Source organism: Labrus mixtus, chromosome 14 (assembly GCF_963584025.1).
Source record: "Labrus mixtus chromosome 14, fLabMix1.1, whole genome shotgun sequence".
NCBI lineage: Eukaryota > Metazoa > Chordata > Actinopteri > Labriformes > Labridae > Labrus > Labrus mixtus.
In genome coordinates this window covers 4,536,052-4,558,361 of record NC_083625.1, presented here as the reverse complement: position 1 = coordinate 4,558,361, position 22,310 = coordinate 4,536,052, and the positions used below count along the sequence as shown (strand labels likewise).

General features: G+C 41.8%; 1 protein-coding gene across 12 annotated transcripts in view; it reads right to left on the bottom strand.

The window, feature by feature from the left end:
* ncam1a (neural cell adhesion molecule 1a) overlaps positions 1–21,785 on the bottom strand; it is a 284,217-nt gene extending 262,432 nt beyond the window's left edge. For 3 of the 12 annotated variants that reach the window (XM_061056409.1, XM_061056407.1, XM_061056408.1), the window contains exon 1: positions 21,469–21,783. In XM_061056409.1, the coding sequence (XP_060912392.1) occupies positions 21,469–21,520 (52 nt within the window). In that variant the 5' untranslated portion in view covers positions 21,521–21,783. Of the gene's footprint in view, positions 1–21,468 lie in introns of all 12 variants that reach the window. The other 9 variants (XM_061056405.1, XM_061056406.1, XM_061056410.1 and 6 more) reach the window with 8 other exon arrangements.
* Positions 21,786–22,310: the final 525 nt, after the last annotated feature.

Sequence of the window (22,310 nt, the reverse complement as noted above, 5' to 3'; positions counted from 1 at the left end):
ATATTAGAGGTTGACAATGGCACTCGACTGCAGTAATGGTAAACAGGTTGAATTTTGTTCTACCTGTTGTCAATGAATTTGAGTTATGCAGGGGCCTCTATATTAAACCCCAAATGGACTTCAGCTTGTATAGTGCTTTTCTAGTCTACTCAAAGCGCCTTTCCACCGCAGGTCACACCTACACAGTCACACACTGATGGCGGAGGCTGCTATGTAAAGTGTCCTTTAGTATTAACGTATCCCATTCATACACTTTCATGTAGCGGGAGCAACTTGAGGGTAAGTGTCTTCCCCAAGGACACATCAACATGTGGCTGTAGGAGCCGGGGATCGAACCAACGACCTTACGGTTGAGAGACAATGGACTCCAGTGAACCACAGCCACCCCCCGAAAAACCAGAATCCAACCCAACTGGTTCTTCAGATTTTAAGACACATATTTGAGATATAGAGTAGAACTAGTATGGTAAAATGTTTTTGAAACCACCAGTTGTCCGCTAAATAATCCACATTTAAAGAAAAGAAAATCACCTGTAGAGTTGAGAGAGCGTGACAAAACAGAAAGGAGAGAAAGTTCCCGCCGCACTGGCGAGACCGCTGGAGTTGGCTAGAACAGAATGAAGCTAAAAATGGTTGGTCTTTGCCAAATCTGCCGATCAATGCCGACATATCTGGACAAGTTAGATGATTAATGGCAGATAAGAATGCCAAAGAAGTACCATGAAATTGGTCCAAAGACAAAGAAAATATCTACCCACTCACAGCAATGGGAAAATATGTCTTAACATGTTGTTTTTAGCCTTTCATCTAACTTTAGATTAGATAAGATATTATAAGAGATATATAAGAGATTAGATATTTTTAGAATTTGAAATGTAAATTCATTATATAATTTAGGCAATGTCACCTAAACAATGACATTTCCTGACATGGCTAATCTGTGCAGTAACATCAAATGGGATGTGTTAAGAGTATATGGTCTCAATCCAAAAGCACTGATTGGATAAAAGAAATATGAATTTCATGAAAAAGTCTGGTACAACTCCAACTAAGGTCCATAAACTCTGAAACTGAATTATCGCCAAGACCTGTTATAGATAATAATATCATTTGTATTGAATGAGCCCATAATTGTGGAGCTCCATTTCAGCTATTTCCTAATCAACCAAAGATTTGTGAGTGAAGATGTTTCTTCAACTGGTTCTCCATTTCAAGTTAATGTTGTGAAAAACCTAATTTTATTAAATGGTTATGCAACTCTTTAGTGAAGTATTCTTTTCTTGTGATATTTGAAATCAGAGACCAATTTCCGAGGGATAATATGCATTTGTAAATGAAACAGATTCTTTGAACAGAACAGTGACGCTGGGCTTTTTTTATTGTAGGAGGGAATATCACTAAATGTCTTTCATTTCTCAAAATTGCCATGCCAACCAGTTTGGCCCTACACTTTAAAGACATCACATGATGCCAAAAAAAACAATGCTTTCTTATTCAAGCACCCAGTGTGAAAGCAACATAAACCTGTCATCCATTCAGACTCTATGGTCGGCTCCAGTATTTTAACTAGTGCCGCTTTTATCTGGAGAGAAAAAAAAAAACACTCCATGGGAATCTTATGAAGTTCTGTCCCTGCACACTGTTGGTCAGAGAATACCCTCGAGCCACTGATCGAACTGCAATCTCCCTGTTCAAACACAGCTGCATCAAGGGGCTTTTAACTCAACGCAGCGGCAGCCCCCCCATCCCCATCCCCATCCCCATCCCGGACACAGAGATATGCACAGCTGCTGCTCTGTTGCCCAGAAACTGAATGTCATTTCAGGAATACCCCCCATTCCACAAACAGGATAGTGTTACAGGAAGCCCAGCAAACAGCCCGAGCCTCCAAACTCGATTTTTTTTCCATCTCAACCCGAGAACCGCTGAATCCATTTTCTGAAGCCCATCTCTCTAATGAGAGTTCAGATGTCACTGGAAAAGTGGAGATTGGATGAAAAGACGGACATAATTGCACCTGGTTCAGCATTTATTGAGTTTTTGGTATCATTTTCCCATCACTGGAGACCTAAACCTACTGTTCAATCAATGCAAATGGAGTTGTTAGCTCTGTAATTTAAAAATCACATTACTGGAAGCTGCTGCTTTAGTTTAAGGGTCATACTAAAAATCCTGCAAACAGACAATTTGGGCAAACGCATCCGTCATTTTTTTCTCTCTTTCGATCATTCATAGCCTCAGTTTTAGGGAGAATTCTGATTCCCCTGTTTAAATCTTGAGAATAGAATTGTTGCTATACCAGAAGTTTGAACTATGATATGAAAAAATACAGCAGCAACAAAAAAAAACTTTTAGGCACTCAAAAATTGTTGAATTTGTTATAGTGATTTCAACCTTGTACATTAGAAAAAGGGTCTCATTTTCTTATTTAGGACATTTTCTGGGTGTCAGCGTCTTTGATATGCCACAGGTCGGCGCTTATAGAAAACATAGGGACCAGGTAGCATTGCTGTCTCTCTCGTCTACCCTCAGACACTATGGTTTACTTGTTTGTATTTACAAGATGCCTAGAGAACTTCACAAAATGTTGGTATTTGTCGACCGGTGAATAAAACAGTTACTGGTTTAGTGGCTGTGACGCAGGGCGGAGCAGAAACACACGCCGCGGGCAGGATGGAGCGTGACTTCAGCACCTTTCTGCGAGTTCATGCAGAGGTGTGGAAGTGTTTCTAAGATCATTAGAGCCTCACTGCTATGAAACAAGCAGAAGATATAATATGTCATTCCTCTTTATCACTGCTTTGCTGTCATTAGTGCTCACTTTGTCAATCAACCACTGCTCTCTCTCTCTCTCTCTCTCTCTCTCTCTCTCTCTCTTTCGCTCACAGCAGCTGTGGGTTGAAGATACAACTGTGTCTGTTTTTTTCTTTAATAATTTCATTACTATCAAAGGCAAAAAAAAACAGTTATCAGATCGTTCTTAAGCACGTGGTTATTGAAGGCCATGTCAGTAGTTTATACATATAATTGAATTCCTGCCACAAGAAATTGCTTTCAGAAAAATATAATTCAGTTGTGTAACTTTGTAAGCCTTTAGAAGAGTTTTCATTCAGCTGAACCTCATCACTTTTAAACCCCATGCCCTACAAGCAGTCTCTTTAGCCTTGTTTTGAACTCCGCAAATCAACTCAGTAAGACAGTAGAGACTTTAAAAGGTTGTGTCCACAGGAGAATTATAGAAATCAGATGTAAATGTCCTTTTTTTTCCACTTCAGTGCTCAGAGACAGCCACTCTGCTTTCTTTCAAAAACAGGTGCAAATGTGATAAATAAATGCAGGAGGGTTGCAGGGGGGGGGGCTCTCCCTTATTAACCTGACAGATTTTTATATTTGGTGCAGTTTGAGGCCTTTCTGCGAGAGGGAGCTGGCATTTAAGGCCCTCCAGAGGCACTAAAAGCCATCGGGCTAGTGAGAAGAAGCCATATCCGCGAATGAACTAATTAAGCCTCCTCAATGTCCTCAGCAGAAATGGTGCCCTGAGATTGTTCTCTGCAATAGCAGTAATGAGAAAGACAGAGGGGGGAACATGGGAGGGAAAAAAAACAGGGAGAGGTGGGGGTGGGGCCTGGAGACTGTGTCGTCGAATGCATAAAGATTGTGTACTGTTCAGAAAAAAGAAAGATCAGCAAAGACTCTGTGGAGGCAGGATTACCAGCTCCCTCTGTTTCGGTCCTGGGCCGGCGGACCTGTTGCACTTTTGAATGCAGAGTCCGTATTTTCTTGTCTTTTGTTTTCTAGCCTTGGTTGCGGCAAGGCTCATTAAAGTCCATAAACAATGTGAGATGTGCTCTCTAATGAGCAAATGCCTCTGTTAAAAAAAAAAAAAAAAAAGGGCTCTGTCCTTGGGAAACTGGCCATGTCAGCTACAAACTGTATCCAAACCCCGGTCTCATGCATCTCAGGGCTAACAACCGAGCCATTCTCACCAGGCCTCGTTTGTGTCCCTCCATCTCCCACTTTTCATTGTTCCCTCATTTTCTGTCCTCTGCTTCCCATGGAAATTATCATCCGAGTTATCTCCTGACAGGGAGCGTTGAGTCGGTTTCACTTTTATTTTTTTTGCTTTGTGGTCGGACTTGCACAGTGCTCAATTGCAAGATTTGAGGTTTTCTCTTTCTTGCTCTGGATTGCTCCTTTAGGGGGATGCATCCAAGGAGTAGGGGAGTCTACAGAGTCCCAGGAGGGTTTCTTGTGGCAAAGGGTGGCGAACTAAGTGATGTGCTTGGCCGGCTGCAGAGCGCAGTGGAGCTGAATCAAACAGCACAGTTGAAAACAACAGCGGGCTTTCTCTCTCTCTCTCTCTCTCTCTCTCTCTCTCTCTCTGTGTCGAGGCACTACAGAGTATGCTTTTTTCTTTGAGACTGCAGAATGGAAAAAAAATTCAGAGAAAGACACGCTGGAAAAAAATGGAGCGTGATGTGGCATTTTGAGTTGCTCTTTCAATGCCAACAGTGGGTCAGACACTGATAAGTGATCTACCTTTTGGCTCACTAGTCGCAGTGATTGTGAATAATGATATCAGCAGCCGTGAGATAAATCATCGTTATTCCACAGACACAAAATACCGCGATGATGATTCCCCAAACAAAAAGGAGTGTACAGATAAGCTACGCATGCTGTCGTATTCAAAGTAAAGATAGATGTTTCACAAAAGGCGGAAAATGAAAACAGAGAAATGAAGAAGACAGAGGCTAGTCCTGCAAAGTCCTGCAAGGAGCCCCTAGAGGCTACAATCTTCATTAGACCCCCATATCATGATGGTATCGTAAAGCATCTCAGAGCCCTGCTATTACGACTGCAGTCGAGGTAATCTCAGGGTGCACACCGGAGGAAAGGCTGTGGGATAATTAACGTCTTAAGTGTTCTGTCTCCAACACGGGAGACACTCGTTAAATTTATTGGCATTCTGTCCCTTCCGTAATGAGATATCTTTGCATTTGACACTTGAGCTGTGTCTAAACGGATACATCCTAAGAAGGGCATGAATGCTCATTTGAAATTTCATTTTTGCACAAAAAAAAAAAAAAGAGATGAAAACTTCACAAATCATATCAAGTATTTTGGTTGCCAGACCGTCTGATGGAGTAAAGGCGGACTGTTTTTACAGGCCAAGAGAGATGAAGGATTCTTGTAAGAGCAAAGCAATAACTCAGTAAACACACACACTGCCATCGCTTTCAAAAGGAGAGCAGTCAATCTTGACGGATGTCTACCAATAAGGCCGAGCTGCATGTGCACCAAAACCTATTTAAAACTTCAGCGAGGCAACATCTGGTCAAAGATCCACTTTTATATATCAGCATGGTAGAAACAGCAGAGACGAGCACATGCTACCTGAATATGATAATTAGTAAAAACCTCTTGGTAGCCATATTCCAATTATCTCGCACTGGAGACATTCCAGGTATTGGACTTCACTGGATCTATATTATTATTATTCTCCGGCTTAGGTTCAGGTTTCCTCTGGAGACGTGGAAAGATGGTACTTTACCACACACAAAGACTGTATGCTACATGTTACAGATTATTGTGATGCATATTCAGGCTTTTTGAACATATTGAGCATGCATCCAAATCTCACAGCCCTGCAGTCTTTTTGGAAATGACAATACAGTGCAAGTATGTCAAAAAGTTGTACACCAAGCAGACCATTTTTTATCTCTCTTCTTAATATCTTGTGGGTGTCAAGAGACAGCTGTCAAGATGGTGTCAGATGGACCGGCATAAATAACCCTACTCTGTGTTGCAGGAGAGTGACACTTACAAGTGGAAAAAAAAAAAAACTCCTGAAAAAGAGCAATTATCTCTCCACATTGGCAGCTTTACAATATGCGCATCTAATGAGAGATATACGGCTGCTCAAGGTCTATATAGATCGTATAGTATAGACTGTTTGATGCTCAGATCGAGTGCAGTGACACTGAGATGAGAGGGCCACTGAGGCATGCCAAGCACATTACAAGTCTCTGTGCAGGAGCCTTTGGGCAGCTCAGTCTCTCAGGCCGCTGTTGGCTGGTTTAAAAAAGAAAAAAAAGGCCGAGCCCCTCGACCCCCCTCATGTTGAAGCGCCCGAGCTCGCCCCATCTGGCTGCCCTGCACCGCGAGCCAGCATCAATCATATGCAGCATGACACGCTCCCTTTTGTTTCTGCAATGTAAACATATTTGAATCCTTCTGGTGTTCAGACGAGACGAGCCGCTGGTCTTTTTTTGACTTTTACCTTCAAATCCGTCCGAATGGATGCTGAGAAGTCTGAAAATCCTATTTAAACATGTGAATGCATCAAACACTCCATTTGAACTATTGAGGAAAATAGAATTGGTCTTCTTGATTATTCTCACCTGCAGGCTTCATCAAAAATATACGCAAGGCATGAAAGCAAAAAAAAAAACACCTTTTGAAAGATTCATTGGTCTGCCTTCCCCATTCTAAACTGTGAGCGAGAAGTTTGACTGGGTCTGCTCTGTGGTCGTGTTCCTTGGCAGGGGGGGGGGGGGGGGTGAAAGAAGACGCTGCTGGCATGAAATTAAACTTTTAAAGGACTTCAGAGAAATAAGTTGAAGGTTTTATAGATTGGTAAAAGCGTTTCAAATGGTGCATTATTCAGCCAAAAATGCAACGATACCATGAGGCAACGAGTGAAGGCTGCAGATATTCAAAAGTTCATATTTACTCATTGGAGGGATTTCCATTTAAATGTTGAGTATTTGAAGAAAGTCGTGCAGCAAAAGCTGCCAAATACTATGGGGAGGGGGAAACTACAAAACAAGGGGGGGGGGGGGGGGGGGGGGGGGGGGCAGAAAAAAACTACAGAGCGCTTCTTTATCAGCCGTCAACATTCATGTATCAACAGAACACATTCTGTTCCAAAAAAAAAATGTCTACTGTATCCATTTTCATGTGCAGCAGGCATAATTTCTGAACTGTCACCGAGCAAAATAATTACGCAAGCTACAGAACTTTGCCGTTACCGAGGCTTATTAAAGCAGCCGAGCAGAGCATTATGCTGAAGAAGACTCACAGATAAAACAAGACAGCTGTCAGTCAGGAGAGCGGCTATTCTTTTCCACTGACATAATCAGGCCACCAAACACAGGAGAAGAAAAAAAAAAAAAAAAAAAGTTGCTCCCTTTGCAGCAGTTTGTTTGGCTGCAGAACAACCTCGCCTTATTTATAGACTTTTTTTTTTATGAAGAACAGAAAGACATGGATCACATACCGTTCCAACGCAAAGATCTCTCTTTTCATAATGAGGTTTTTCATTCCAATCAGTTTAGTAACAAATGTTCTTTTTTTTTAGCTGCAAAAGTGTTAGAAATGGAATTATAAACATTGTTTAAGATCTGAAATGTAAAGACTGGCTAGCGTTGAGTCAGGTAACGTGTGTAAGTGATACTAAAGAAACGCTTGTATTCATGGATTAAATGAAAGAATAAAAAGCGTTTATCCACGTCTAACACTCCTACTGCTCCTTTTTTATGACATGAAATGAGGCTGCAGCGACAGAAATAGAAACAATGAATCCAGAGGTTGAAGAGCCCTGCCAGCCCCCGTGGTCCCTCCTTGACGACACTCTGCATTGTGTCCCGCCTCCTCCACCCCTCCTCCCCTCCTGCCGCCAACCCTCACCTTTGTCTTGCCTCCCCCCCGCCTCACAGCAAGCCCCCCCTCGTGAAGCTTTTCTTCAGGAGCGGCACCTTACACAATGCTGTTAGTGTGAAAGCCCTAATAAATTACAGACCTCTCCTGATCTCATCAAACGCAGCAGCCGGACCATAAACACACAATAACGGAGAGAGAAACCTCTTCAAGGGGGTTTGTGTTTGGGTTAAACCGGGTGGTGCTTGTGCGTTCAGATACTCGGATGAAAGCTTGAGTGCGTTATTCTTTTAGAAAAAATCAAAAAGCGCACAGAAGAAAGATGTCAAATCCTTTTTTTTTTTTTTTTTTTTTTTTTTAATGGGTCAAGTTTTTCATGCGTAAAAAAAAAAACAGGAAGACTCTGCTAAGAGTTAAAGCAGTTCATCCTGTATTCACAAAAAGCTACAGAACAAGCTGGGGGGCATATGGAGAATATTACTGGCGTCGAAAAATTAGTGTACGGTTTATGGGACATTTTGAAGCAAGGCTCGTGCTTTATGCATCTACTTCTTCTTTTCAATAAAAATAAAAAAACATGGAATTATAAGTCTTTTGAAGAAACAGCAGGAGGAGATGGGGGTGGTTGTACTGAACGGACCTGAAAAGATATCGGTCCCAGCGCGTGACCTATTGCACGCTTTTACTTTATATCGTCAAGCACATGCTGTAAAGAAGGCATCAAAGAAGACGTCTGTTTATCAACCTGTGCTCCCCTGGAGTTGGTATAAAAACACCTCACCTCTTTGATTCAGAAGGTCAGAGGTTCATATCGACAGCCCTCACTCTCCCGATGAACACGTCCTGATTTATGTGCGCTTTATTGTCACGCTGAGTGCTCAGCATATAAATCTGTGCACACAAATTAGAAAATTAATAATTGATCTTGGTGTGGTAATCCTGCTGTCTGGTTTTGCTAATACATTCTCTGCATCAATATTTTTTTTTTCCTCCTGTATGAAAAGCCCAAGTGGCACTTTATAATACACTCTATAATGAAGTAGCTTATGCTCCAGCCTACATTATACCGGAGTTATCAGTGATTAAAGACACACTGCTCTGCAAGTAGAACTCTTCATTTTCATTTCTCTAGGGTGTGACTCAGATGGTAGAGTCTGTTTTGTCTCATCCGGGAGGTTGGTGGTTCGATCCCCAGCTCCTGCAACAACATGTCTGATGTGTTGTCTGATCTGATTCTTAACCCCAAGTTGCGCCCACTGCTTAGTCGGCGGCATATGAATGTGTACGAATGGGTTTAGTTACTACTGATTAGCGCTGTGAATCTTTGGGTGTCTCACGATTCGATTTCGATTCTTGGGGTCATGATTCGAGTCAGAAACTTTTTATCGATTCCAAACGATTCTGGATTCAAAGTCTATTTATGAATGAGAACATCAGGATCTACTCCAGTCACCTGTGAGACTGGCTGAATTTCTTGCTGCTCCATTTGTCATTCTACTGAGTTAACGAGCTAGCCTTAGCATTTAGCAGGAAGTGCCTGATTAGCCCCCCCCCCCCCCCCCCAAAAAAAATGATTTTTGGAAGTTATAAATCTATTTAAAATCTCACAAGATAAGAATCTTGACTTTTACATAAATCGTTTTTTTTCCCCCACCCTTACCTCCGATGGTCACTTTACACAGCAGCCTCTGCCATCGGTGTGTGAATGTGTGTGACCTGCTTTGAGAGGTCAGAAGAGAAAAGCGCTATACAAGCTCAAGTCCATTTTATTTAGATCAGAAACTTGCATCAATAAAGAAACCCAAAGCATAACAGAGAAAGACAAATATTCTACAAAGCCTGGGAAGCAAACTTCTGATCGGCAGCTTTCCATTCATTTGAAGTTTTGAGGCTTCACACACAGGTGGGTTTGGTTTAGGGTATGAAATGTATTCAGGTAGTCTTTGTTTCTGTTATGACAACAGCCCCTCCCTCTCGGCACCGAGATGATGTTACCCTGCAACCACCTGCTACCAGCCCCAACAACAAAAACACCATTTATTTTGATCAGTCTGACCTCATCAGGGTTCAGCATGTGATTTCCATATGGGCAGCAGCAGGTCTCCGGTTAGAAGCAGCTCCCAGTATTAGATTGTGGGCTGGATTTTTACCAGTTAATTAGATGATATCTGACACACCAGTTTGATCAAACGCTCCATGGAGTCTGTGCTGCATCCGCTGACAAGTTAGCTCCTAGATGTGCCTCTGTGTTTCCTCCCGTTTCCATAGCGTTACCCCCCCCAGCGGATTTCACAGCCATGCACACAAACAGGCGAGGTTATAATTGCTGGTTCTACACCTCAGCCTTCTTTTTACCATTTTGATTCAACTGCAAAGGAAAAGCTCTTTTGCAGGGAAGAATAGTTTTCTTACGAGGCCATTACCTGGAAACACTGATTTAATATTCTTTTATTGTACCACAAAATAGAAGATTTAATAATGTATTCATTATGCTTTCTTCCTCACAGCTGCAGCTGGTCTTTAGACTGCTGTTTCTGCACACACAGCCGGTTGAGTTCGCAGCAAGACTTAAAAAAAGATCTCCACAAGTCTTGAATAACAATTGGAAGCACGGCGTCTACATCACTCATAGTGGTCACATTTTCATTAAAAATTAGGGCCTACGGACAGGATATAAAAATCTGAGACAAGGCAGTTTGGAGAACAGTTAAGAGAGCCGGCCACCTGAGGTTGCACACAGTCTGCAGTGAAATAAGTCATGCTGGACTTTTGCTGGCACGCTCTGAAAACACCGCCGAGCCACAGAGGACGCTCGCCGCAAGAATGTGCTCTCTGACGATCGTGCCAATTTAGAAAGTAAACAAGTCACTGAATTCTGCACATCTCGCTTTTTCTCTCTATCTCCCCGAAGATGCACTTTTTTTTTTTTTTTTTTTGTTTGTTTCCTTCTTCACACAAAGGCTGCAGCAGCTTGGCACCTGAGGAAGCCAGCCAATCACAGAGGCCGCGGAGATGAGCTAACTGCCGTTTCTAGGCATTACATCATGATGGTGAGTCACTCCTTGGGACCGAGAGACGGTTAAGGCATACATAACAAATACATTATGGGGCCGGCGTGCGTCTCCATGACAGCTCAGCCAAAGTGAAGTGGGATGATGTAGCAGTGATTGTAAGAATCGCACGAGACGCCCCGCTCCGTCTTTGTGCTCGTAATGTGCATCCAATAAACACCCTCTATCACCGAGGCAAGAATAATCCTCAAGTCGCTCACTGAGCTGCAGCAACGTAAATTGTGTCAGACGACTTTAGCTCAGGTAAACTATATCAGTGCCAAGACATCCCAAGCAAGTGATGCTGGAAAGATGCTGAGTTTGCAGTGTGGGGTGCCAAACATACAGAATGTATGTGTTGACACAAAATACTCACATCGCCTAAGGCCACCTTAACATCCCTAAATGTCAGCTGTGGCAGAAAACAGAAGGACGTACTGTGTCTCCCCATAACCTACTTTTTATTAGAAGTAGGGCTGGGGGTCTTTGGGTGCATCATGATTCGATTCAGAACATATTTTCGATTCAAAACGTTTCTGGATTCATGGATTCAAAGTCTATTTTTTAATTAGAACAAACATTAGGATCCACTCCAGTCTTCTGTGAGACCGGCTGAATTTCCTGCTGCTCCATTTGGCAGTTAACGAGCTAGCCTTAGCACTTAGCATCGAGTAACTGATTAGTGAAGTTATTAATCTATTTAAAATCATTTCTTATAAAGATAAGAATCTGGATTTTTACATAAATCGATTTTTTTCCCCACCTCTAATTACAATCATTTAAAATGTTACATTAGGGCTGTCAAGATACTACAGTTTTAAACTTTGATATGATAATATCAACCGCTTTAATTGGGTAATTTGTTCATTTTAGGTCCCATAATTAGCAAGCAAACACCACTACAGTATGGACATTTTCAACATCTTGACAAACCTATTTTATATGACTTTTCGAAATGTTATGACAAATTTGCATAATTAAAGTCATTTTTGTGTTGCTGAGGTATTAAATCTAAATAAAACCCAATGTTCTCTTCTACTAATTAGCTCAGCTTAGCAATACAAATTGGTTGTGGTCCTTTTGGCAAATCTCTGGTTTGGGGTCGGGGGCTGATGGGGGTGGGGGTGGTGGCACAGATGTCTTTGGTAATTCTAGCCAATCATCAATACTTTGCATATACACTAAGAGCACATGCAGGCTAGTGTTACAGCATCTGTTGAGGAGAACTTCTAAATTAGCCTGAGGGGTGGAGGTCAAGTCTGTTTTTGCTCTGAGGTTGCCAGAATGATTCTCACACATTCACTTTAAAAATGATAACACATTTACTGGATAGTTGTGAAATAGGGCTTAGGTAAAAAAATTTAAAAAAAAAAACAACTAGGCCTCTTCCATTGGTCTGTAGGTAGAACAAATGTTCGCCAAGAAGAGACATTTATCAAAGTTTAAGATTCTCATGAAGACAGTTCTGTGCATATTGATGCTTATTATTATTTTTGACAGCAGCGTTACTTTTTTGCGTGTGGGTCAGCTTTTCCTCAACACAAGTAGAGAGAGGGGGCAAAGAAAAAAACAAAGGTTGGGAACAAACTGTGTACTACTGTGTGAAACTATAGTCTATAGCAACTTATTCAACTACCGCAGGAAAAAGTTGGATTTTTTTCTTAGGTGTTGCCAGTAAGAGGACAACATCTAATCCGTTCAAAAGTCTCTGCTGTTTGACATGCAGCTTGCATTCTTGTAGTCTTTTTGTCTATCTGCTGCACATGCCGTCTATTCAGGTCGGTAAGCAGCATGTGTCGCTTGTGTCTGGAATTTAAATAGTGTGTAGAATAGACCGGCACGACAGCAGTTGTGTTTTGGAGTTCTATTTATCCACAATTCATCTTAGGCAAGCACAAGGAAAACACAGGGATTAATGACTGACAACCAGATCAGCCAATCAACCGCAGCGAGCTACAGTGTATGATAACACGCTGTCACCTTAGCTGTAAGGGACATTAATTAAAGCTTTGTCAGGAAAAGTACAGAAAACAACAATAAGATTATCAAACAAAACGAAAAAAGGCATTCAATGAAAAAGAAGAAAATATTTCAAAAACTGAGACACGATCACAGTGAACAGGAAGAAACATCGCTGCATGCATCTCAAATGAGCAACAATTATCCCTGTAGACGCCAGGTGTACAAGAAAATGAGTTGCTGCTCCAGGTGGTTTTGAAAAGCAGGATTTCAGAGCTGGAAATCCTCCCTCGAATTGAAGACAAATACAGCAGGTGTGACACCAGAGAGGCTGCTGAAATCCAGGAACAAACTGCCTCCAACTGCCGTACACCTTCACTTCAATGAGTCCCTAAGCTGCAGTACAAGTCGAGAAGTAAGGAAGAAAAATAGTACAGGACTGGCACTCTCCATCTCAGTAACAACTATGAATCAAGCCAGAGCTTGAGGTTACAATCATGTCAACAAGAAAGTCAGTTACTGATGCGTGCTACATTTGAATATGCGCAAATTAAGTCATCTGATTGTAAGTCAAATTAAGTATTCATGTGCGACCCTACAGAATAAATACATCTTAAACCCGAAATCAGTTCCCTAATCTATTCCCAATAAACCATGGGATAAAAAGAGAGGGAGTGTAGGTAACAGAGACATTGAGACAAGTGCAATGATGAGTTCATAAACTGCTCAAATGAATATAATAAAATCGTTTTTTCTCTAACAGGTCGACTTATTTAGTACAAGGTTGATGGCTGAAGAGGAGAAACTAAAATCTGATGTTTAAGGTCATATTGGAGCATTTTCTTTTCAGCAGCTTAAACGGGTCTAAAATGGACTCAGGCTTAGACTGCAGGGCAGGCAATGGACACTCAAGCAGTTCTGTTTATACTAAATTGGATGGGTGCCTGGACTGAAGTGTTTACATCTGCAGCTGATGTGTGTCCAGGAAAAAAGAGAGACGAGGTGGCAGTGCTGCAGGAAAAGTCGTGGGATCAAAGATTCATTGACTCGTGTCTACATGGTATGGCACACTGGACTCACAATACAGACAGAAGTAGTTTATAAAAAAGCAGTATTCACGGTTTTGTGATGCCAAACCAGGAAAGTGAATTGATTCAAAAAAAAAAACTTTTTCTGCCGAGGTGACGAGGAAAAAAGTGTGTGAAGATGTCGTCTGTGTGGGCCCGCATTGAAAACAACGGGTGGGTGTTTTGATGTGTGAATTATGCGGTTGGTATGTGTTGGCCTCAAGTCTTTTACAATACATAATACTTCTTGCAAATTTCAACAATCTCTTAACAAATCTGCAACACTTTCCACACATAGATCAGTTTTTCTGGCCTTTTAGCTTTGCAGAAGATAAAACCTGCAGCAGACAAGCATATGCACTAAGTGTATGCTCATGTTTCAAAGCACTGGCAACACCTCTTCCAGGCACACATGTGGATGATACAAGGGCCGGACCGATATCGATGTTAGGGAGAGAAAAAAATCCAATACCGATATATCGGCCGATATCTATCTTCGATCCGTAGAGATAAATGTGTTGTGTTGATCCCTCAAATGCAGTTATTGAACACTTGTGGAAAAATATTTATAATGAAGAACAGACGGTCACTCAACTGGAAAGTAACATTCAGTCACCTCTCGACACCCTGGGGAGTAATCCATATAGCGCCCTCTGCTGGTGAACGAGAACTGCTAGTGTCATACAATGAAACTCAAATTGAATGCTATTTCACTGGTAAATAAATCTATTAACATCGGTGCATATCTGCGATAAAGGGCGCCGATAGTCATTGGATATGTTAATATCGGCCGATGTCATCGGCTGGGGGATTAATCGGTCGGGCTCTAGATGATGCTGCTTTCTTTGGTAATCACTTGAAAGCTTATTCTCTGAACTTGTTGCTTAGAAAGATAAAATGACAACTAACCATTACTATGAATCATAATGACATTAAAATGTATAAACACTGAAGTCAACTGCAGCTGAAGAATGGGTTTGTTTCTATAGATACTGTTTTCCTGCCAGATGCGTCAGATTTGTTGGTGCTGTTAAGCTGTTTACTCAAGAAATATAAATTCACCTTCTTTTTTTTTCAACCACGTTAAAAACACAAGAACATTTCCAAAGTGACTTTCACAGATAAAAATACCATCTGGTCACCAGTGCCAGTCCAGAGGGAAGTAAGTCAGAATAGTGACACACTATAAATAACGCTGGGCCCCCCCTGCTGACAATAAAGAAAAGTGGAACATCGATACAAACAGTTTCTATTCCAAATAAAATGGGTGCTTGTAGTTCTCCAGGCGGTTGAAGGAGGACAGAGACATCATGCTGGGATTCTGTTACGCAGTAAAGTAGTCCGTCGTCACCTTGGGCTCCCTCAGCAGATTTGGCAGGCTCACTTAAACAGAGCTCTGCAGGAGGCTGCGAGCCAAGGCATCACAGATCATCAGTGCTGATGTGGGAAGCCTGCTGAGGTGAGGCCAAAGGACTCTGTTGAAGATGCTCCGTGTCACAGCAAACAACTGCTGTCCACCATCAACCGGCATCATTCTCGCTGCGCTGCGGGGGCTATTAGCCTTCAGGCGCCAGCAGCTTCAAAGACTGTTCGGAATCAGAACCACTCCCAGACATATTTTACCTGGCTGAATGTGCGCTCGGGGCACATTCGCATCAAGCCACACTTCATCCGAATCCATTAGAAGCTGATACCATGTGACCCTGCTGAGTGGGCCGAGCCAACTTTGAAGAGAACTGACGAGTTATTTAGTGTTGGAGCTGATGCAATTCATCCAAAAGTATGTTTTATACTTTGTGGACCACCAACATGGGTCTGAAGTTTATCTTAATCTGTCAGAAAGTGTTTGTTGAAAAGGGATCTCTCGGAAAAGGCTTTGCAGTTCTTTTGTGGAAATGCCCACTGAAAATGAGACTTCACTTTTCAAGTGAAAAAAAAAAAACATCAAAGCTTGTTTGGGTTTACACATTAACTTGCTGTAATCAATTTTTGCTAAGTAATGTTGTGCTGATGAAGAAAAAAAAAAGCTCATTGAAGGGAAGAAGAGTTGATGAAGGGGGGGTGGGAGTAAGGCCCCGTTTTGCATTTTTCCCTTTATTCCCCTACATTCAATTCCCTATAGGACGCCATCATTGCACAAACAATGCAAATCACTCATGGTCCCTATTCATGCACTGATTAATATGCACAGACGGCCTCTGCTCATCTAACAGTCAGCAGAGAAGAAGTGTAACAGCCAGCAGAGTCAGTTTGAACTTCTCTGTGAGGAACTATCTGCACTTCTTGTTTCAGTGTGAAGAAGCGCTGCGAGTTGACTTTATGAGTTTATGGATAAGAAGTACATCTCATACTAACCTCAAAGAATATTTGACCTTTACATTATTTTCACAAATCTGCATAACGTCACTGATGACGCTAAGACTAGTCAAGTATTACTCTGTTTCCTCAGCTCTTTGTTGTTGTTATAGGTCACATCAGGGATATTAATAAAGTATCTTGTGCAAACCACAATTCATAAATGGATTTCTCTTTAGTCCAAAGTGAATATTTATATCTGGTGCCAACAAACAGCTTTAAGTCAGATTGGAAGTGCTGCTTGCAGTGCACAGACACAATGAACAGGGTGGATGAGAACTTTTTTTTTTTTTAAATCATCATCATCAACATCATCGAGTGTGAAGGTGTTCATGAAAGAGCTGAGTCTTTAACGTCTTCTTAAAAAGGTCTAAAGGGACTCTGCAGACCAAATAGAGTCTGGTCATTCATTCCAGCACCGGGGGGGACGACAGAGGAGAAGAGTCTAGTTAGTGCCTGAGGTTCCTGTTGTGAAGGTGAGGTCACTTCCTGTAGTGAGTGAGAGGGAGTGGGTGAGAGAGTTCAGGTAAGGAGGAGCATTTTGTGGAGCTGTTCTGGAAGAGAACATCAGGGGTTTCAATTTGATCCAACCCCTCTATTTAAGTTTACTCTTACCGCACACCATTTAAATGTAATTAAACAGAATAAATGGTAAATGGACTTGAGCTTATAAAGCGCTTTTTTAGTCTTCTGACTACTCAAAGCACTTTTACACCACAAGTCACACCTACTCATTCACACACTGATGGCACAGGTTGCTATCAGAAGGTAACTATTCCCATTCATAGCTGCCAACGAAGCAGCGAGAGCAATTCAGGTTTGAGTATGCCAAGGACACATCGGACATGCGGCTGCAGGAGCTGGGGTTTCGAACCCTTAATCTTCAGGTTGAGAGACGATGACGCTATCAACTGAGCCTCAGCGGCCCCAGCCTACATTTGGTTGTGGAGTAGTCTGACATTTTGGGGAACACACCTGTTTCAGCAGTGTCATCAATCTTTATTTTGAATACACCTCCATAAACTGTATCAATCTAAATTCATAAGTGCATCGATCGGCTATCTACTGTAGGTCCACATTTGATGTCACTTAAGCTAATTACAAAGAGAAAATAATAAGAGTACACACCAAAGATGGGAAGAAATACAAAGTACAACAAGAATCAAACATGTATTGAACAAGATGAAAGCAAAGTTATGAAATAAGCTCGTGTAGATTTCAGCAGCAGCAGCGTCAAATTTACATCTGGCAATTTAACTCGACTTGCAATAATGACTCAATGAGAAGTCATTTGATGCTGTCTTTGCTTTTAAAATAACTGTACAGTATAGCTATGCAGTATATAGCTGACTACGAGCTGAATCCAAAGGGGGGTGCCGCTGTAATCTGAGCGGCTCCAGTGCTGATGAGAATTTGATCAACGTAAAGCTGTAATAAATTGATACAAAATGCGTACATGTCACTATGAATTCAGTGAGGATCTGGTTGTAACTGCAGAGCGAGGCTCTGAACTTCTGCAGAAACGAGTTTTATTCAGAGAGCAGACTAAAAAAACGCCTTATAATTTTCCCCTTGTTTGGCTTCTTTTTCCAGTTCCCATAAGTCAAAAATAGCCTGTATTATTTTCATTGTGGCTTTGAACTCCCCACAGCAGTTAAAGTCCCATATGTTAGCTATTTAGGAATTGTGTATTTTCTCTCCCTCAAGGAGTTGAACTTTTTCGTCTTTTTTTAGGGGTTCAGCTCTATGTTTTGGTACCCGAAAACATTGTTTTAGATCTAGAGGATCATTCGGTAGACTTCACAGTTCGCTCTGTGTTAAGATGGGAAAACACATGGCTACGCTTTGCTCTTGAGCTCATAGTATCTTGAGTTACAGGAAGCTGTATAAACCGGCTGGCAGGTGCATGGCGGTAACTGGGTGGTCAGCACCTAAGCGGGCAAGAGCTGCTGCGCTGGGGTTCTTGTTGTTTCAGGTACGGATGAAATGAAGAAATACAAATGAGGAAGTCCATGTTTGAGTCATAGAGGCATGCGAGTCTGCCAGACGCCAGACGCTGGACAGCGGTTTATAATACCATCAGAGGGGATTTTACAAACGCTCAAGGATTTCATAACAAGTCATCACAAAGACAAAAGAAATCTGGATCAAGCGCTGCAACGTAAAGTCCATTTCTGCGGCCAAAAATATAATCTAAATCCTTTTTCCAGCATTAAACGTCATCAAGTAACACTCGTTAATATGTCATCCTAATAGAACTTAACTTTAGGTGTGACACGCTATCCAATAGGTGTAACGAATAGATTGGTTTCACTCGTTAACCTGCTTGATCTTACACATTTCAGGCTGCAGAATCATGACCATGGGTATGATTGCGATCCATAATAAACCAAGAGAAAGTGCGCTCCAATAACACAATGTCAGAAATAGAATTACACAGTGGACTCCATCCAGCTGACTGCAAACAAGATAAGAAAGACTCATGATGCTGCTGAATCAAATTCTGTTTAAGGGCATTAGTCCGTCATTTCTTGAAAAGCTGGAGATGTTCCCTTCCGGTATTTGTTACTAACCTCCAAAATGTAATTACCATTGAGCTGGAACAGGAACTGGAAATCAATAAGAGTAATTAAATTGCTCAGCCTTCAGACTAGTGCGATACTGTCATTACCCTTTTAATAAACCCTGGGCCTATCAAATAATGTGATCCATTTCTTTGAATTCCTGCCCCTATTGAAACAGGGGCAGAGCTGAAGCACAGCTGTCTAATTATCTCCCTCTGGGTTCCGTTCACTTTCCCTCCATATGAGGTGCACTGAATTGTGAGGGCGTCAAGAATATTCTGGCAGGACCATGAATCATATAGAAAAGCATGAGCACATCCAGAGGTCTTATAGGTGCCACACCGCCCTCTACACTGCCGATATACTGACAGTGACACCCTGACAGTGTTTGGGTGGAAAAGGTGGGAAGAAATGCAGTTCATATGGAAATACTCAAAAATAAAATACTCAAAAATTTGCAGTCCAGTTGAAAATGTTTGTGTGTGAGTATTTTCAAGCCAAATATCCGAAAGTTTACACACATTATGTAACATATGGTGCTGCAGGATGGCTTGGTTTTGGTTCCCTTCACAAAAAATAACATCATTTTCCATCAAAATTTGAAATACTGCAGAAAACAAGCCCTGTGGGAAACACACTGTTGTACTTTTTCTTTTTGCAACTGAACACCACTTAAGCAACACCAAAAGCAAAAAGCCAACACCACTAAAGAAACAAAACTGCTGATCATCTTTAGAAGCCAAAGGAATATTTGTAGCCTCCTTCATCCAGCTTTACACATCAGCCTTTCTTCAGACATGTAAAACCATTGAAACCTACAAGCAGGATGCACAAGTTTGATTTCACCACAGACCTCATTGTAGGAATCAAAGAAAAATCCAGAATGCACAAACCATTTTAGACCCTCGTTTCTGCTGAATTTAATTCAATGCTGACCCATATTCAAGCCAGGTCAATAGTACTGACAGAGTTAAACACACCACAGAGAACAGTGTGTCCACTAGAGGGTACTGACAACTTCATTTATCAACTTTATAATGTCAGTATCCTTTTAAATAACAACATATTTTGGTCATAATGTCTTTATTAAAGTATCTGAGGGGCTTAATCGTTCAGTGTTAAGTGTAAAAGTTAGACTGCAGCTGAACACAGAGAATAAACAGACAAGAGGAACACTCTGGACGTTTAGATAATACAGGTGGAATTGTGAAATCAAAACGTGTGGTTAGAATCATTATTATGTTTGGAGTAAATAGTGAATTAACCTTTTCTATTATTAAAGTATATTTTCCCCTCTCTGAGGACCCCTGGGGGTCCTCGAAATCCACTTGCAGCCCACAGTAGCAGTCTATAGAAAGAGGAGCAGATGCAGTGAGGGAAGGAGGATGTGAGGAGCAGAGGGGGTGGGGGTTTATGGGGGAGAATGGGGTCCCCTCCCGCTCTATAGGCTCTAACTATGGGACCTCTTGGATTGGAGTCCATTGTATACACTGAATGACTATTCAGTCGTCTTCAATGGATGACGACGACCCCCCCCCCCTAAAATTAAATACTCTGAACAAATGTCAACATCATTTTGCGCCAAAAAAAATAAGAGAAGAAGAAGTCAGAAAACTAAAAGATATAAAACAGAAGAGAAACAGAGAGTATAATGTGACACAAAGGAGGTCAAAGGCTGGTAACCCAGATGAACACACTGGTGTTAAACTCGAAAAAATCCCTCCTTGACACGTCCGCGCAGAATTCTGCTTGTGTGCCAAAAATCCGATGATGACTAGGGTGGAAAATGGTGAACACATCTCATCCGACCCCCACGAGAAGTCTTCAAGTGTGTGCTTCAGAGCCACACACACACACACACACACACACACACACACACACAATAAACCGAATTTCTTCCTAATGAATGTGTTTAAATCTGTTTTTTTTTTTGTGAACCGAAACAAAGCATCCCCGAGGAGAGCCGAGCGACGCTCCGCACACACACTCCATCCTCGGTGCGTCACGGGCTGACCCAAGCACCAAGTGAGAAACCAGAGAGGGGGGAGAGGGGGACTTCGCTTCTCTACATGTGAACATATGGCGATAAGTAAAAGGTTATGCGACAGCGTTTTATATATTCGAAAACAGTGGCTTACAAGCAAAAAGTGAGGGAATAAACAATATGCGACGAGTGAGAGAGAGCGGAGGAGGAGGAGGAGGAGGGGGGGAAGGCTACGAAAGCGTCCCTGAATCACAAGTCCTCATCTCCGCCAGCATCCACTAAACCTTTAGCTCCAGAAATGAACTCACAAGTCACACAAAGACGCAGCAGCACGTGTCGATACTAATTTCCCATCGAAATGTCATAAACACACACTTTTCTTTGACTCAGTAACCGGACCGGTGATGGCAACAGCAGTGCGCGGACATATTCAAAAAATTGCACAGATTCAAGCGACTGCTGTGAGGTTAAAACTATCGGGGATAAAAAAAATAAAAAAAACACCCTGAAACTAGATTTTAAAAAAAAATGCGTGCAGACTGCTATCTTATTTCACGCTTCACTCGGCTAACAGAGCGGGTAAATCTCCGACTTCTTGCAGAAACTTTTGGTACAAAACGTGGTGGATTCTGCAGAGCACTCGGCTCTGTAGTCCGGAGTCAGTGTGGCAGTGGATGCCGCTTGCGGGACCAGAGAGGATGCTGCTCCAGAAATCAACACAGCTCGGCCTGCATTTTTTTTTTTTTTTTCACATTTTGCACCGACCACAGCCTTGGAAAATTAATCTCCAACATAACCTCGTATGAATGATAAATAAGTCAGCGTCTTACCTGCAAAGCCAATGAATAGCAATCCCCAGATGAGGTCCCTTATTTGAAGCATTGTAATGTGTCACAGATATTCTCCTTGAAGACGCACTTTAAACAAGCGAGGTGTCTCTACTGAAGAGGGGATAAAACAGATATCAGGTTGTTTTTTTGTTTTTTTTTTCCCCCAAGGAACGACAATCTGCTACCGGACGGAATTTTGGTCCTTGTCGCTACCCGTGTTCGCGGCACAATGAGTGACAAGCAGGAGCAGCCGTAGCACGCACTCGCACACACACACACACACACATGCACTCAATAGATACCAGCGCGAATTACTCCGCCCGGTAGGCTATAGGCTGCACACACACACACACACACACACACACACACACACACACACACACACTCGGAGACACACACATACATAACACCGAGGGGGCGGGCTGAGGTGATGCAGTAACAAAGTAGTGCGCGGAGCTGCCACAGTGTGTGTAGACAGCAGATGGTCACCGGAGGCTCTAACTGGGATTACTGAGCTTACACACCAAACCAGCTAACACTATTTCAGAAACGATGTGTGGACTAATTAAAGCTTTGATTCATATAAAATTATAAATAAAAATAAGCCAATAAGGTAATTAAAATAGTGAATTTTTTTTTTCACTTTTAACTCACTTTTATTGAATTCAAAACACATAATCTTAAATAAATAAATAATAATCATTAATAAATAAATAAAGTAATGTTACATTTTATTTCCAGTAGTTTAAAGCAAGTTTACTTTTCTAAAAAAAAAAAAAAGGTGAGGTATTTTTGATTAATTGGTCTGAGTCCAATTTCATACAATTTATATGCAAGAGCTT